Source organism: Myotis nattereri (genome assembly GCF_964212035.1).
Source record: "Myotis nattereri genome assembly, chromosome: X".
Taxonomy (NCBI): Eukaryota; Metazoa; Chordata; class Mammalia; order Chiroptera; family Vespertilionidae; genus Myotis; species Myotis nattereri.
Genome location: NC_138078.1, coordinates 94,242 through 108,143, shown reverse-complemented (window position 1 = coordinate 108,143; position 13,902 = coordinate 94,242). Strand labels below are relative to the sequence as shown.

Sequence of the window (13,902 nt, the reverse complement as noted above, 5' to 3'; positions counted from 1 at the left end):
AGGCAGCCGGTCCATGATTCTCTCATCATTGATGTTTGTATCTCTCCCTTCCTCTCTGAAATCAATAAAAATATACTAAACAATAAAACACGGTGGAAAACCGCCATTCTCCGGAGCATTATCTCAATCCGCTTCCCTGCTTCCGGCAACTGTCGACAGTTCGGCTGCAATAAACTCGCACAAATTCTTCACAGGTTTGCACGTTCCCTGCGTTACCGCAAGGGTCCAGCTAAGCTCCCACAGATGCAAAGGGCAGACGCCTGCTCCCGCTGGGGCGGGCGGGGCCCCCCAGGTCCACAGCCCCTCTTTGTACCAGCACAGACTGAAGGTGCTGTCTGTGTTCCGTCCGGCCGTTTATTTCTGTCTCCTGGGCTCGCCCCTCTGCGCCCGGGCGGATAAAGCTGTCTTGTGCAGGGGCCCCCCAAACCCTCTTCCCTCCAAACCGCGGATGAATGGGACTCTCACAGGCAGCTCGTTCCAGACGCAGCGTGAAAGGCGCGTTTGTTCTCCGACAAGAGGTCCGTCTGTGATAAAGTCGGGCAGACGCAGTGTGGGTGTCTGCTTTCCCCGCAGCGGCCGACAGCTTCGCACACACAGGCGTGTGCGTCCTGATTCGTGGGCAGGACGTCACCGGACCGCTGCCCCCGGCGCTGTCACTGCCCAAGAGAGGCGGGCACCCGCCCCCCTGGCTGTGACATACACACTGAGTTTGAGGTCGTTCTGTTTGCAAAATAAAAGCGTATTATTTTATTTTAAAATATCTATGTTTGTTGTTGATTTCAGAGAGGAAGGGGGGACGGCATGGAGGGACCTGGAGAGCATGGTGCTGAGGGAAATAAGCCGGCCAGAGAAAGACGCGCATCCCAACGAGTGGAATCTAATGAACAACATGAATTGACCAACAAAGTAAGACCCAAAGCAGGGAGGCATGGAACAGACCGACACGTGAGGTTGCGGGGACGAGAAGAGATAAACCAGAGAACTTATATCCTTACTAGAGGCCCGGTGCACGAAACTGGTGCACGGGTGGGGTCCCTAGGCCCCGGCTGGCGATCAGGGCCTATGGGGGCCTCCTGGCTGCCGGCCGGGGCCTTCCTTCGTTCCGCACCGCCCCCTGGAGTTCAGCGCACGTCCTAGCCAGCGATCGGTCTCCCGGTTGAACTCCCGTGGGGACAATTTGCATATTAGGCTTTTATATATATATAGACGAAAGGGCCTGGTGCATGAAATTCGTGCACAGGAGGGGGGGGGGTGTCCCTCAGCCGAGCGTGCACCCTCTCCAATCTGGGACCCCACGGGGGAGTCCAACTGCTAAACCGGCAGTCGGACATCCCTCTCATAATCCAGAACTGCTGGCTCCTAACCACTCGCCTGCCTGCCTGCCTGATAGCCCCCTAACCACTCGCCTGCCAGCCTGATTGATGCCTAACTGCCCTGCCAGCATAATCGTCCCTAACTGCCTTCCCCTGTGGGGCTGAGGGAACTGGGTGTCGCCATCTTGTGAGGGCGTGATGGTCAATTAGCATATTCCCCTCTGTATTAGATAGGAGGACATGCATAGCCCATGCACATGGGCAATAGGGTAGAGAACTGAGGGTTGGGAGGGGGAAGGGATTGGAGGGAGGTGGGGAAGGGGATGAAAATGGAAGATCTGTAAGACTATCACCAATAAAATATATATTTAAAAAAATGACTTTCATTGATCAGCTGCCGCCTGCACGCCCCACACTGGGGATGGAGCCCGAAACCCGGGCATGTGCCGGCACCAGGAATCGAACCGGGACCTCCTGGTTCACAGGTCGATGCTCAACCACTGAACCACACCAGCCGGGCCCAAACCATATGTAAATGAGTTACTCCGCGAGTCTGGCGACACGTTTTCCCTGCTGACAAGTAGCAGCGCCCAGCCCACTAGACCCCAAGTGACCGCCCAAAAGGGGCCAAACCAAGCAAACACTTTAGTAAAATTTTATTTAAAAAATCGAACTAAACTTAAAAAGATGAGGAAAGGGAACAGGTGCATCTGTGAGATGCGGATCGAAAGAAGCCACGCAGGGGCACAGAAAGGTCATTTCCTGAACCTCCCTCCATCGGAACACGTTTATTATTTTTGCAATTACACAGGCAGCTCAGTCTCATCCGAAGGGGCCGGCGTCTGAAACAGCTGCACGCCTCCACCCCATCGCTATTGGTTGAAAAACAAAATTAACGCATTCGAGGCTCCCGTGGTCAGAAGTTGCCCATTTGAGCTCAAAACTGCAGCCCTAGGCTCGCGCTCGCTCCCGACCCCGCAACGCGCATGCTCGCTCCCGTTCCCGGCGGGCACCCACCGCGCATCCCGCTGGCTCCCGGGGGCGCGCACTGCGCATGCCCATCCTCCCCCGCCCATCCCCTCGCAAAGTCCTCAGCTCGCTCCCGTTGGGCAAGCAATGCGCATGCTCGAGCCACCGGCCTCCGCCCCCTCCCACCGCGACCCAGGCGAGCACGCACCCACCGCGCATGCCCATGCTCACCCTCCCTTTCCGCGCCCACCGGCAGGCCTCCAGCTTGCGCTCTGTGGGCAACACAGTGCGCATGCTCGTTCCACCGTCCTCCTCCCCCCCTCCCCCTCCCAAGACGGAGAGCACGGAGTGCGCATGCCCATCCTCCCTTCCCCTTCGCATTTCGCCAGGCCTCCGGCTCCCTCAGTGGGTGCGCAGTGCGCATGCTCGATCCACCCGCCACCTCCCCCTCCCACCCAGACCCTGGCAAGCACGCACCGCGCATGCCCATTCTCCCCCTCGCACTCCAGCTCGCGGTCTGTGGGCACGCACCGCGCATGCTCGCACCTCCTAGGCTCCAGGGTTGCCTCGCCGGCGCGGGTCGCTCCCCTAAAAAAAGCCTAAAAGCCCCAAAACCTGGCGTGGGGCGTCCGCTATCCCCATCCGCGCCTCCACCCCAGCTCCTAAACGCCACCTGGCGCCACCAAAGCCCCCCGGCAACACCGGGACAGCTGGCTACCTCTGCAAACATGGAGGCGTGCGTGCCGGCGTGCAGCGACGTGATGACGCCACGCGCCGCGGTGACGCGCGACGTAGACGACGTTGTTTGGGAGCGCGCCCGGCGCGGCCGTTTTGAAGCTGCCCTGAGCCGCCGTCTGTCACGTCCTCCTCCGCCCGAAACCCCGAGTCTGTGCAGCCCCCCGAGGCGCGGGTGACCCCACCTCCCGGACCCCCGTCAGGCCGGCCGCCGCCTCCTCCAGAGCCCTGAGCCGGAGACTCGCAATCCCCGCCTAGCGCCCCTGCACCTCGGACCCGGGCCTGCGCCCCTGCACCTCGGACCCGGACCCGGGCCTGCGACCCCAGCCCGGCCTGCGCCCCTGCACCTCGGACCCGGGCCTGCGACCCTGCACCTCGGACCCGGACCCGGGCCTGCGACCCCAGCCCGGCCGGCGCCCCTGCACCGCGGAGCTCGGGTGCACGCCCCGCCGGGGCTCGGAGCCTCTCGGGCGGCCGGGTCTGCACCCCGAGGCCCCCTGCAGGCCGGACCCTGCGCCGGGCGTGAGGACACGGCCCCCGGGCCGCCGGGCCTGCACCCCGAGGCCCCCCGCGATGCCGCCCGGCAAAGTGCTGCAGCCGGTGCTGAAGATGAAGGTGGACGAGCTGTTCCTGTGCTGGCTCAGCGAGGCGGGCACGCAGGCCATGCTCCGCGACTGTCTGCGGAGGATCCAGGCGCCCGGCCGCGCCGACCTGGGCGGCGGCGACTCGGCGCAGCCCGCGCCCCCGACGGCGCCCCCGGCGCCCGGCCCGGCCCCCGCGTCCTCCGCGCTGCCCCTGGGCGCCGCCTCGAGCCCCAGGGTCGGGCCGCACGTCCGAGGGACCCGCCGATCCGCAGGGACCCGAGTGGTGAGTTCCGCTTCCGGCTCCTGGACGCCGGCGCCGGTGACTCCCGTCGCCTAGCAACGTGGGGGCGGTGCCCGGGAGGCCGGTGGGGATGTCCGACGTGCAAACACCATCCATTTATCCTCTTCTTTTCGCCCAAAAGCCACACATACTGGGAACACGTGGTCCCTGCCATGGCAGGTGTTCCTTGGTGGTTAGAGCGCCTGCCCCGCATCCAGGGGTCGCGGGGCCAATTCTAGGTCAAGGTCACGCACCTGCTCGGTCCGGTCCAGGGCAACCAATCAACGTGTCTCCCTTCCCCCTGCCCCGCCCCCTAAAAAGCAATAAATAGCCCTGACCGGTGTGGCTCAGTGGGTAGAGCGTCAGCCTGCGGACTGAAGGGTCCCGGGTTCGATTCTGGTCGAGGGCATGGACCTGGGTTGCGGGCACATCCCCAGTGGGGGGTGTGCAGGAGGCAGCTGATCGATGCTTCTCTCTCATTGATGTTTCTAACTATCTATTCTTTCCCCTTCCTCTTTGTAAAAAATCAATAAAATATATATATTTTTTAAAAAGCAATGGAAAAAATATATCCTCAGGTGAGGATGAACAGCAACAACGTCTTCTTACCCTCGACAGAGCCCCCCGTTGGCTGTAATTTGGGGGTTCGATTTGAGGGGTCTGCGTTGGTTTGAGTTGGTGACGTCTCAGCAGTTTAATGTGGATCGACTGCTGAACTTGGAGGTTTCAGCCCTGATTCGTCTCCAATCATTAGGGCTGGACAGCAGGGTCATAAGAAAAAGGGTGCTTCCTGCCAATTAAAAAGGTTTTTTTAATACATTTTTATCGCCCTGGCTGGTGTGGCTCAGTGGATAAAGCGCCGACCTGCGGACTGAAGGGCTCCGGGTTCGAGTCCAGTCAAGGGCACATACCTTGGTTGTGGGCACATCCCCAGTAGGGGGCGTGCAGGAGGCAGCCAGTCCATGATTCTCTCTTCTCATGGATGTTTCTATCTCTCCCTCTCCCTTCCTCTCTGATATCAAAAAAATGTATTTTTTAATATATATTTTATTGATTTTTTTAGAGAGGAAGGGAGAGTTAGAGAGAGATAGAAACACCCATGATGAGAGCGAATTATGGACCGGCTGCCTCCTGCACACCCCCGACTGGGGATGGAGCCTGCCACCCGGGCCTGTGCCCTTGACCGGAATCGAACCTGGGACCCTCCAGTCCACAGGCCGATGCTGTATCCACCGAGCCACACTGGCTACGGCAACATTTTACATTTTCAGTGGGAGCAGCACCAAGCTCATCACGACTGGAATCACTTCGTCTACGGGGTTCCCAGCCAGAATGAAGCAGTCGCTAAGGAGTCAGGGACAGGTGGACTCCGTCCAAGGATAAGTCCTTTGGCCGGAAGTGATTGGTGGGTTTCTGATACGCTCTCGTGGATCCAGGACGTTCTCTGGGAAGGACGTGTCCAGGGGGAAGCTGGCAGCAGCTTCAGAGACACCCTGGCTAGACCCTCAGATACAGGCTTTCCCTTCAAATCCATCCTTTGGCAAAGCAAATCCACCCTTTGGCAAAGCAAATTTTCCCACTAAAATAAGTTTAAGTTCTGTAACAAAAATAGATGTTATGCAAAGTTGTTGTGACAGTTAAGTATTTTATTGCACGTACGTACGTAGTAACAAACACCCAACACTTTCTCAACGTCAGAAATACTTATTTGCTTATCAATTTCCCTTATAATCGTTCTCCCACCGCTGCTTGTGGCAGCTTCATATACATATTCATAAAGCAGTTGTGACAACCTTGAGGAGTGATAGTCGCTACAAAATGGCTAATAGCATCCCTTAAACCGGCGGTTCTCAACCTGTGGGTCGCGACCCCTTTGGGGGTCGACCGGCCCTTTCATAGGGTTCGCCTAAGACCATCGGAAAACACATCTGTAATTACACGTTTTTGTGATGAATCACTGTGCTTTAATGATGTTCAATCTGTAACAATGAGATTGGGGGTCACCACAACATGAGGAGCTGTCTTAAAGGGTCGCGGCGTTAGGAAGGTTGAGAACCACTGCCTTAAACTCTCATGGGCGAAGGACCTGCCAAAACGTTTCTCACGCAGACCCTAACTTCTGAAGAAACCCCCGTGGGATTCACCGTCGGAGGATGATGAGGGACGCCTCGTCTGGCCAACGAGGGCACACACTCCCTGGGCTTGGCGGAGGCTAACGTTGTCCCAAACCAACCGCACACCCTCCATCACGTCTTCATCCACTTCCCGCAGCCACCTTCGGAGAAGTTGGCAAAAAAAAAAAAAAAAATATTTGAAGTAACTGAGGATTTGCAAAAGGGTGGATTTTCTTTGCAAAAGGGTGGATTTTCTTTGCAAAAGGGTGGATTTTCTTTGCAAAAGAGTGGGTTTTCTTTGCAAAAGAGTGGATTTTCTTTGCAAAAGGATCAATTTGAAGTGGAAAACCTGTACGCCCAGAAGGAGGCTGGCCTGGATTTCCGGGACGCCCAGCCAATGGGCCCACCCCTGACCTCGGGCCGGTCCCCTTTCTCCCAGCCCTGCCCAGCCTCAGCGTGGCCAGAGCTGGTACCAGAACCCTCCCTTGTCCACGGCAGTGGCTGTGTGAGCAGGGCCAGGTGGCGTCCCTCCTGGGGCCGCTAAGGGAGTTTCAGCGGCAGCGCCCACACCACCCAAAGGCACGGCCTTGCGTCTTGGGACCCGTGACGGAGCCCCTGGAGACCGGGCGTGCCTGCAGGCCAGCCCTGCGCAGAGACGGCAGCCTGGGTGCATGTGCGAGGAGGCGGCCAGGCCTCGCACATCCGGTGCATCTGGGCCCGACCGCTGCAGCCATCGGGCTGTAACGTTGGTGCTGGAGAGCGTGACCCCGGGAACGGGTGCCTGTGGTCAGCTCTGCGGCCTGCTGGGGCCGGTCTCCTGGGGAATCCCTCCTGATCGGAGCCGTTCCGGGAGCCATTCCACCGCGAGCCGGCCTGGCTGCACCCTCGATCTTTTTTTATTTCTTAATCTTTATTGTTGAAAGGATTACATAGGTCCCCTTTCCCCCCATCGGCCCCCTCCAGCCCCCCCACCAATCACTGTCTGCGTCCACATGGACCTGGGTGTGTGTGGAACGGGGGTGCTGGGTGTCTGGTCGTCCTTGCTGCCCCCTAACCCCCCCTCCGTGTCCCGAGTGCCTGGGGGGCCCTGGTCCAGTCCCCGTCCCCGTCCAGTGTCTCCTGCCCTGCAGCCTCGGGCTGGGCAGAGTGTGGACCAGCCAGTGTGTGTGTGTGTGTGTGTGTGTGTGTCTGTCTGTCTGTCTGTCAGGTGACAGTCGGAGGCCTCTGGGTTGTATCTCTGAGTGGGACTCGCTCTAACCTTGCTCAGTCCGTCTGTCCGTCCGTCTGTCTGTCTGTCTGGGGCCTCTGTCTGTCTGCTGGGCCTGGAGCTGCTGCACTTGCTGTGGGTTTGTGTGTGGCAGACGTTTCCGTGTCTCGTGGGCAGACGGACCCGGCGTGGAGCCGCCGGGTTCTGTGGTCTGTGTAAGTGGAAAAGAAAGAACAGCCGGCCGGACGCCCGAGCTGTGCCCCGGCGGGTGTGCGCTGCGCCCAGCGGGGTGGAGTCTCCCCGTCCTCAGCACTGGGTGGCGCAGCCTTGGGGTGAGCCATGGCCTCCGGGTGAGCCGTGGCGTCCGTGTGAGCCGTGGCCTCCGGGTGAGCCGTGGCCTCCGGGTGAGCCGTGGCGTCCGTGTGAGCCGTGGCCTCCGTGTGAGCCGTGGCCTCCGTGTGAGCCGTGGCGTCCGTGTGAGCCGTGGCGTCCGTGTGAGCCGTGGCCTCCGGGTGAGCCGTGGCGTCCGTATGAGCCGTGGCCTCCGGGTGAGCCGTGGCCTCCGGGTGAGCCGTGGCGTCCGTGTGAGCCGTGGCGTCCGGGTGAGCCGTGGCCTCCGGGTGAGCCGTGGCCTCCGGGTGAGCCGTGGCCTCTGGGTGAGCCGTGCTCCCAACGTGTGCGTCTCCGGCTCCATTCCCACCCGAATTCAGTGATGTCAAGCGGCTGTGCACGGCCGGTCCGTACAGGAGCGTCTGTTCAGAGTTCGCCCGTTTACAGGGGGTGTCCTGTCCTCGCCGAGGGTGACGCCGTGGGGAGCGCCCGGGCAGCGGGGCCGAGGGCGTGTGACCTTCCCCGAGCGCCGCCGTGTCAGCCCCACCCTGGCCGTGCCCGTAGCGCGAAGCTCGGGGCCCTAGTCGGACAGACGGACGGATGGACGGATTGATGGAGGGACGGGTGCCTGGGCTGCCTCCAGCCTCACGGCGGCTGGAACGTGTCCTCCCTGCTGGGTGCCCTCCCGCGATGCTGGGTGCCCTTGGAGATGGTGGGTGCCCTCCCGAGATGCTGGGTGCCCTCCCGAGATGCTGGGTGCCCTCCGCGATGCTGGATGCACTCCCGAGATGCTTGGTGTCCTCCCGCGATGCTGGGTGCCCTCCCTGCTGGGTGCCCTCCCGAGATGCAGGGTGCCCTCCCTGCTGGGTGCCCTCCCGAGATGCTGGGTGCCCTCCCGCGATGCTGGGTGCCCTCCCGCGATGCTGGGTGCCCTCCCTGCTGGGTGCCCTCCCGAGATGCTGGGTGTCCTCCCGCGATGCAGGGTGCCCTCCCGAGATGCTGGGTGTCCTCCCGCGATGCAGGGTGCCCTCCCTGCTGGGTGCCCTCCCGAGATGCTGGGTGTCCTCCCGCGATGCTGGGTGCCCTCCCTGCTGGGTGCCCTCCCGCGATGCTGGGTGCCCTCCCGAGATGCTGGGTGCCCTCCCGAGATGCTGGGTGCCCTCCCGAGATGCTGGGTGCCCTCCCGCGATGCTGGGTGCCCTCCCGCGATGCTGGGTGCCCTCTCGAGATGCTGGGTGCCCTCTGCGATGCTGGGTGTCCTCCCGCGATGCTGGCAGCTCTCTCCACCTGGGACGGCTGTCCGTGCGCCCTCTGTGGGCGTCCATGTCGCTGCCACGGGAGAGCCCAGCAGGGCCACGCGGGAACCAGACCGACACGCGGGCCGTCGGGGCAGTGACGGGGTTGGCTCTCCTGCTTCCCTCCAGGATTCACACACGGAAAGGCTGTGTCAGTGCAAGCGCCCGTCTGCCCCGCGGGGCCACTGCCATTGGCAGCTCCATGCGCCCTGAGAGAGGTCAGCGCGCTCACGGCGAGTGCAGGCCCCGCCCACCGAGCCCACAGCTCCCTGCAGTCCCCGCCTGCCCTCCCGTGTGCACACGCACCTCGTGTCCGTCCCACAGCTCCCTGCAGTCCCCGCCTGCCCTCCCGTGTGCACACACACCTCGTGTCCGTCCCACAGCTCCCTGCAGTCCCCGCCTGCCCTCCCGTGTTTATTGGAACTGGTTTGAGTCAGACCTTTATTTTTTTTTAATGTGTTTTTATTGATGTCAGAGAGGAAGGGAGAGAGAGAGAGAGAGAGAGAGAGAGAGGATCATGGACCGTTGCCTCCTGCACGCCCCCACTGGGGATGGAGCCTGCAGGCCCAGCATGTGCCCGACGGGAGTCGAACCCTGACCTCCTGGTTCCTAGGTCGGCGCTCAACCCCTGGGCTCCACCGGCCGTGATACCCACAGCTGGAGAAGGGCCTCTCCCCGCCCCTCCCCCTCTGCAGCCGGCCTCTGAGCGGTTTTGGGAATAGTGAGCCCCTTTCTTGCTTCCGACCGGCTCTGCCCTGTCGGAACGGGGTCTCCCCCAGGGCGGGGTTCCTAGCCAAGGGAAACAAAGGCCGGGGCAGATGAGGACGTTCCCGTTTCTCTGGGGAGAGAGTCTGGGTTTGCGGCGAGACGTCCGTGGGGCAGGGCGGGCGTGAGCTGTGCGGCTCCTGCCTGACCGACCCCGACCGCGGTCGCTGGGCGCACGTTACCCTGAACCAGAGACGCTGTCCGTTACCCTGAACCAGGGACGCTGTCCGTTACCCTGAACCAGAGACGCTCTCCGTTACCCTGAACCAGGGACGCTGTCCGTTACCCTGAACCAGGGACGCTGTCCGTTACCCTGAACCAGAGACGCTCTCCGTTACCCTGAACCAGGGACGCTGTCCGTTACCCTGAACCAGGGACGCTGTCCGTTACCGTGAACCAGAGACGCTCTCCGTTACCCTGAACCAGAGACGCTGTCCGCAGCAGCCCTGGGGCCTCGGGCACCACAGCCGGGGCCGGGTCAGTCGGGACAGAGGCAGCAGGCGCCCGGCCAGGCTGTGCCGCGGGGTGAGCAGGCCCGCTCCTCTGGTCTGAGGGGTCCCCGTGGAGTCGTGGGGTCCCGTGGTCCAGAGCCCCAGTGAGCTCTGCCCGGCGCCCGGCCACACTTCCTCACGGATGGCCGTCCTCCTTACTCACCACGGCCGTTTCCCGGGGGCAGCGTGTCCCGGGCGGCGTCCTCCAGGCTGGCCGGGCGCCCAGACGTCATGGCTCTCGTCCTCCTGTCCCTGCGCCAGCACGGGGCGGCCGCCCGCGACCCAGGCCGAGCCCACGCTCAGGTGCAGGGCCACCTCCACCAGGGCCGGAGGGCATGCCCCTCCCCTCCCCTCTCCTCCCCTCCCTTCGATTGCAAACCCCTTCCTTCCCTCCCCAACCCCTTCCCTCCCAGGCGGCGTCATTTCTGTTATTTCTGTGCTGCGTCCTTCAGGGTCTGGTTCTGTTCCAGGTGCCGGGTTCTGCCCTGGGCCCGTGTGGCTCCCCGTCACTGCTGGGAGCTTTTCCCTCGGACTCTCCAGGCGGGACCTGGGGGGGCCTTTCTGCCCGTGGTGCCCAGCGTGGCCCGTCTCCTTCCCGGCGGGAGGGGAGCGGACGCCTGGGCTGTGAGCTGGGCAGGTCCCTCTGACCCCTGCCCCACCCCCTCGTCTGCAGGGCAATCGCGGGTCACATTCCAGGCTGTCCTCTGCCTCGCAGGGCACGTGTCGGGGTGGACAGCCCAGTGCCCCCCCCCCACTCCCCGCCTCCCCGTTGGGGGAGGGAGCGCCCAGGCCCGAGTTTACTTCCAGCTCCTCTCTCCTGCAGGGAGGGGCGGGCGCAGGCCGACGGCTCTGTGCTGGGGAGGGGCCAGCACCCAGCAGCAGCCCAGCTCCGTGAGGGGTCCAGTCTGTGGTGAGGGGTCCAGTCTGTGCGGGACGGACGGACGGACGGAGGGACTTCACTTCCCAGGAGCCGAGGGACCCTTTGTCCCCTCCCTCCAGACGGCCCGCGTGCGTCTCAGACCAGCTGTCCCTCCGACTGCTCACTTGCTGAGCCACAGGCAGGACAGTCGGACTCGGAGCCCCGGCGGCCACAGGAGAGCGCAGGGAGCCGGCTGAGGGGCCGCTGGGTCGCCGGTGCTCCCTCCTGTCGCCGCCCTCTGCCCGCCCGTCCTGCTCAGCTGCCCCCGGCGCCCCCGCCCCAGCATGTGCCCTCGGCCTGTGGAATGCGTGCGGCTCAGGCCCGGCCCCCACAGCGCCCGCCTGGCCCCGGCCGCGCATGGAGCGCGCTGAGCCCGGCCGCCCCGCCCGTCCCGCCCGGAGCGGCTGCCGCCCCGACCCCCCGGGCCCCCCCGGCCCCCCCCAGCCCCAGCCCCAGCCCCGCGAGCCCGGCGCCCGGCCCGGGCGGCCCATGCGCCCCGACATGCGGCTGCGGGAGCTGTCCCTGCGCCAGGACCCCGACCTGCGGCAGGAGCTCGCCGCGCTGGCCCGCGGCTGCGACTTCGTGCTGCCCTCGCGCTTCAAGAAGAGGCTCAAGGCCTTCCAGCAGGTGCCGCGCCGGCCGTGTCTGCGTGTGTCTGTGTGTGTCTGTGCGCGTGTGCACGCGTGTGTGCAAGTGTCTGTGAGTGTGTGCACGCGTGTGTGCGTGTGTCTGTGTGTGTCTGCGAGTGTGTGCATGTGTCTGTGAGTGTGTGCATGTGTCTGCGTGTGTGTGCACGCGTGTGACTCACCTGCCCCTCGCCCGTTCCCGGGAGGTCGGGCCTGGAGGACGTCCTCTGAAGTTTGCAGGGACCGAGCTCTTTAGAAAGCGCCCCCCCCTCCTGTGGTGGAGCCGCTGACACACGAGGGGCTGGAAACTCACCTCGGGGGCCGGGGGCCGGGTCGGGGGGTTCACGGGGGCTCAGCGATGTTCACACGCGGCACACGGGTGCGTGCGGCCCCGTCTATCCGTCTGTCTGTCTGTCTGTCCGTCCGTGACTGATGGCTGTGAGCTTCACCGCGACTCTGAGGGGCTCCGGAGTCTGTGTCCATCGGGCACATGAACGCCCTTAAGGGGCCACGGACTGTGAGGGGGAGCCCCCCGTGGCCTCCACAGAATCCCACGGTCACGGGAGACGGGGGGCGGGAGGCGGTGGAGGGTGACGGGGGCTCCAGACCTGATGGGGGCAGCCCTGCTGCCAGGTGTGTCCCGCTGTGCCCGGGGCCAGAGGGCTTCAGGGCGTGACCGTGGGTCCGTGTTTGCCACCACCGTGCACGGGAGTCCCTGTCCCAGGGTCACAGGTCAGCGGGTCCCAGTGCCGAGCAGGGAGGGACCTGCACACATCCCGTCCGTCTGTCCGTCCGTCCGTCCATCCATCCGAGCTCCCAGGCCCAGCACGTCAGGTCCCCGAGGCCAGGGACACGGGCCCCCACGCCCCTGCCGTCAACCCCACAGTGGCACAGCCTCAGCCCCCCGCCGTCTTCTCTGTGGGCAAGCGCTTCGTCTGCCCGTCGTCCATCCTCTGGCTGTGGGTGCCTGCTTTCCTCTCGCCGTCTGTACCCATCTGTCTGTTCCCTGGGTTCCCGTCCGTCCATCCTCTTGCCGTCGGTTCCCGTCCATCCATCCTGTCACTGTGGGTGCCCGTCCGTCCTGTCGCCGGACCTGTGCTCAGGTCGTGGGCCACAAGCAGAGCTGAGGTCCCTGTGGCCGGGCCATGGGGCAGCCAGGCCTGGTCTCCGCCTGGGCCCTGTCCCCTGGGCGCTTCCCCAGCCCCGTGGGGTGCGGCCCTGTCCCCTGGGCGCTTCCCCAGCCCCGTGGGGTGCGGTCCTGTCCCCTGGGCGCTTCCCCAGCCCCGTGGGGTGCGGTCCTGTCCCCTGGGCGCTTCCCTCAGCCCCGTGGGGTGCGGCCCTGTCCCCTGGGCGCTTCCCCCAGCCCCGTGGGGTGCGGCCCTGTCCCCGGGGCGCTGTCCTGGCTCCTGTCACCTCCTCCGAGAGGCCCTCCCCCTGGACGAGGCCTGTAAACAAGCGTCCACACGCCAGGCTGTCTCACCCTCCCTTCCGGCTCCGCTCACTCTGTTCCCCATCCCGTCCCGTGTGCAGGGCCTCCCGTCAGGGTGGGGAGGGCCGTCCCCGTGGGCGCTGAAATCGTGGGGTCCGGGGCATCGGCTCCCCTGGCTCAGGCGGGCATCGCCCCAGGCACCATGGAGCTTCCCGGCCGTCCCTGCACCCCCCTGGCCTCCTGGCCCCCGTGTGCTCCTGCTGCACAGCCCTTGCGGTCGGAGGGGGAACGAGCCCACTTCCCGTGTCCAGCACGTGGGACCCTCGGGGGCTGCCCTCTGAGGCTGGGCTCCCGGGGGCACCCCCAGAGGACGTCTCGGGGCCCCCCTGCACTCCTGGCCCCGGCTCCCCAACCAGCAGACGGCTTTACGGGCGCTTGTTTGTGGTCGGTGTGCACGCGCCTGCAGCCCATGCCGGAGCCCGGGCGTGACTGCCATTCCCGGGAAGGCGACGGCCGGACGTGGCTGGGCAGCGGGCGTGTCCTCCCCCGCCCGGTGCGGCCCCAGGGGCGGCGTGTGGCGCGGAGTAGGGCTGCGGGCAGCGCCAAAGCCAAACCCTCAGCCCTCGATGGCTGCCTGTCCGAGCCCCGGCCGCTTTGGAGCTGCTCTTACCCACGTGCACACACACGTGCACACACATGTATTTTTGCTGATTTTTTGCAGCCTCATCGCGGCGGCCGGGCGTGTGGGCACGGTCCCTCCAATCTGCTGAGCCGGTGGGGCCGCTCCCCACGGCGCCGGGTGCAGGAGCGGAATGTGTTCCGCAGCTGCCGGGACACGGGCTATT

At 64.2% G+C, this 13,902-nt stretch overlaps 1 protein-coding gene across 1 annotated transcript in view; it reads left to right on the top strand.

Annotated features, from left to right (window-relative positions):
- The first annotated feature begins 3,168 nt into the window (after positions 1-3,168).
- Positions 3,169-13,902, top strand: part of LOC308511308 (serine/threonine-protein phosphatase 2A regulatory subunit B'' subunit beta-like) — a 36,262-nt gene continuing 25,528 nt past the window's right edge. The window contains exon 1 of the mRNA XM_081081344.1: positions 3,169-3,884. Coding sequence (XP_080937470.1) covers positions 3,591-3,884 — 294 coding nt within the window. The 5' untranslated portion in view covers positions 3,169-3,590. The remainder of the gene's footprint in view (positions 3,885-13,902) is intronic.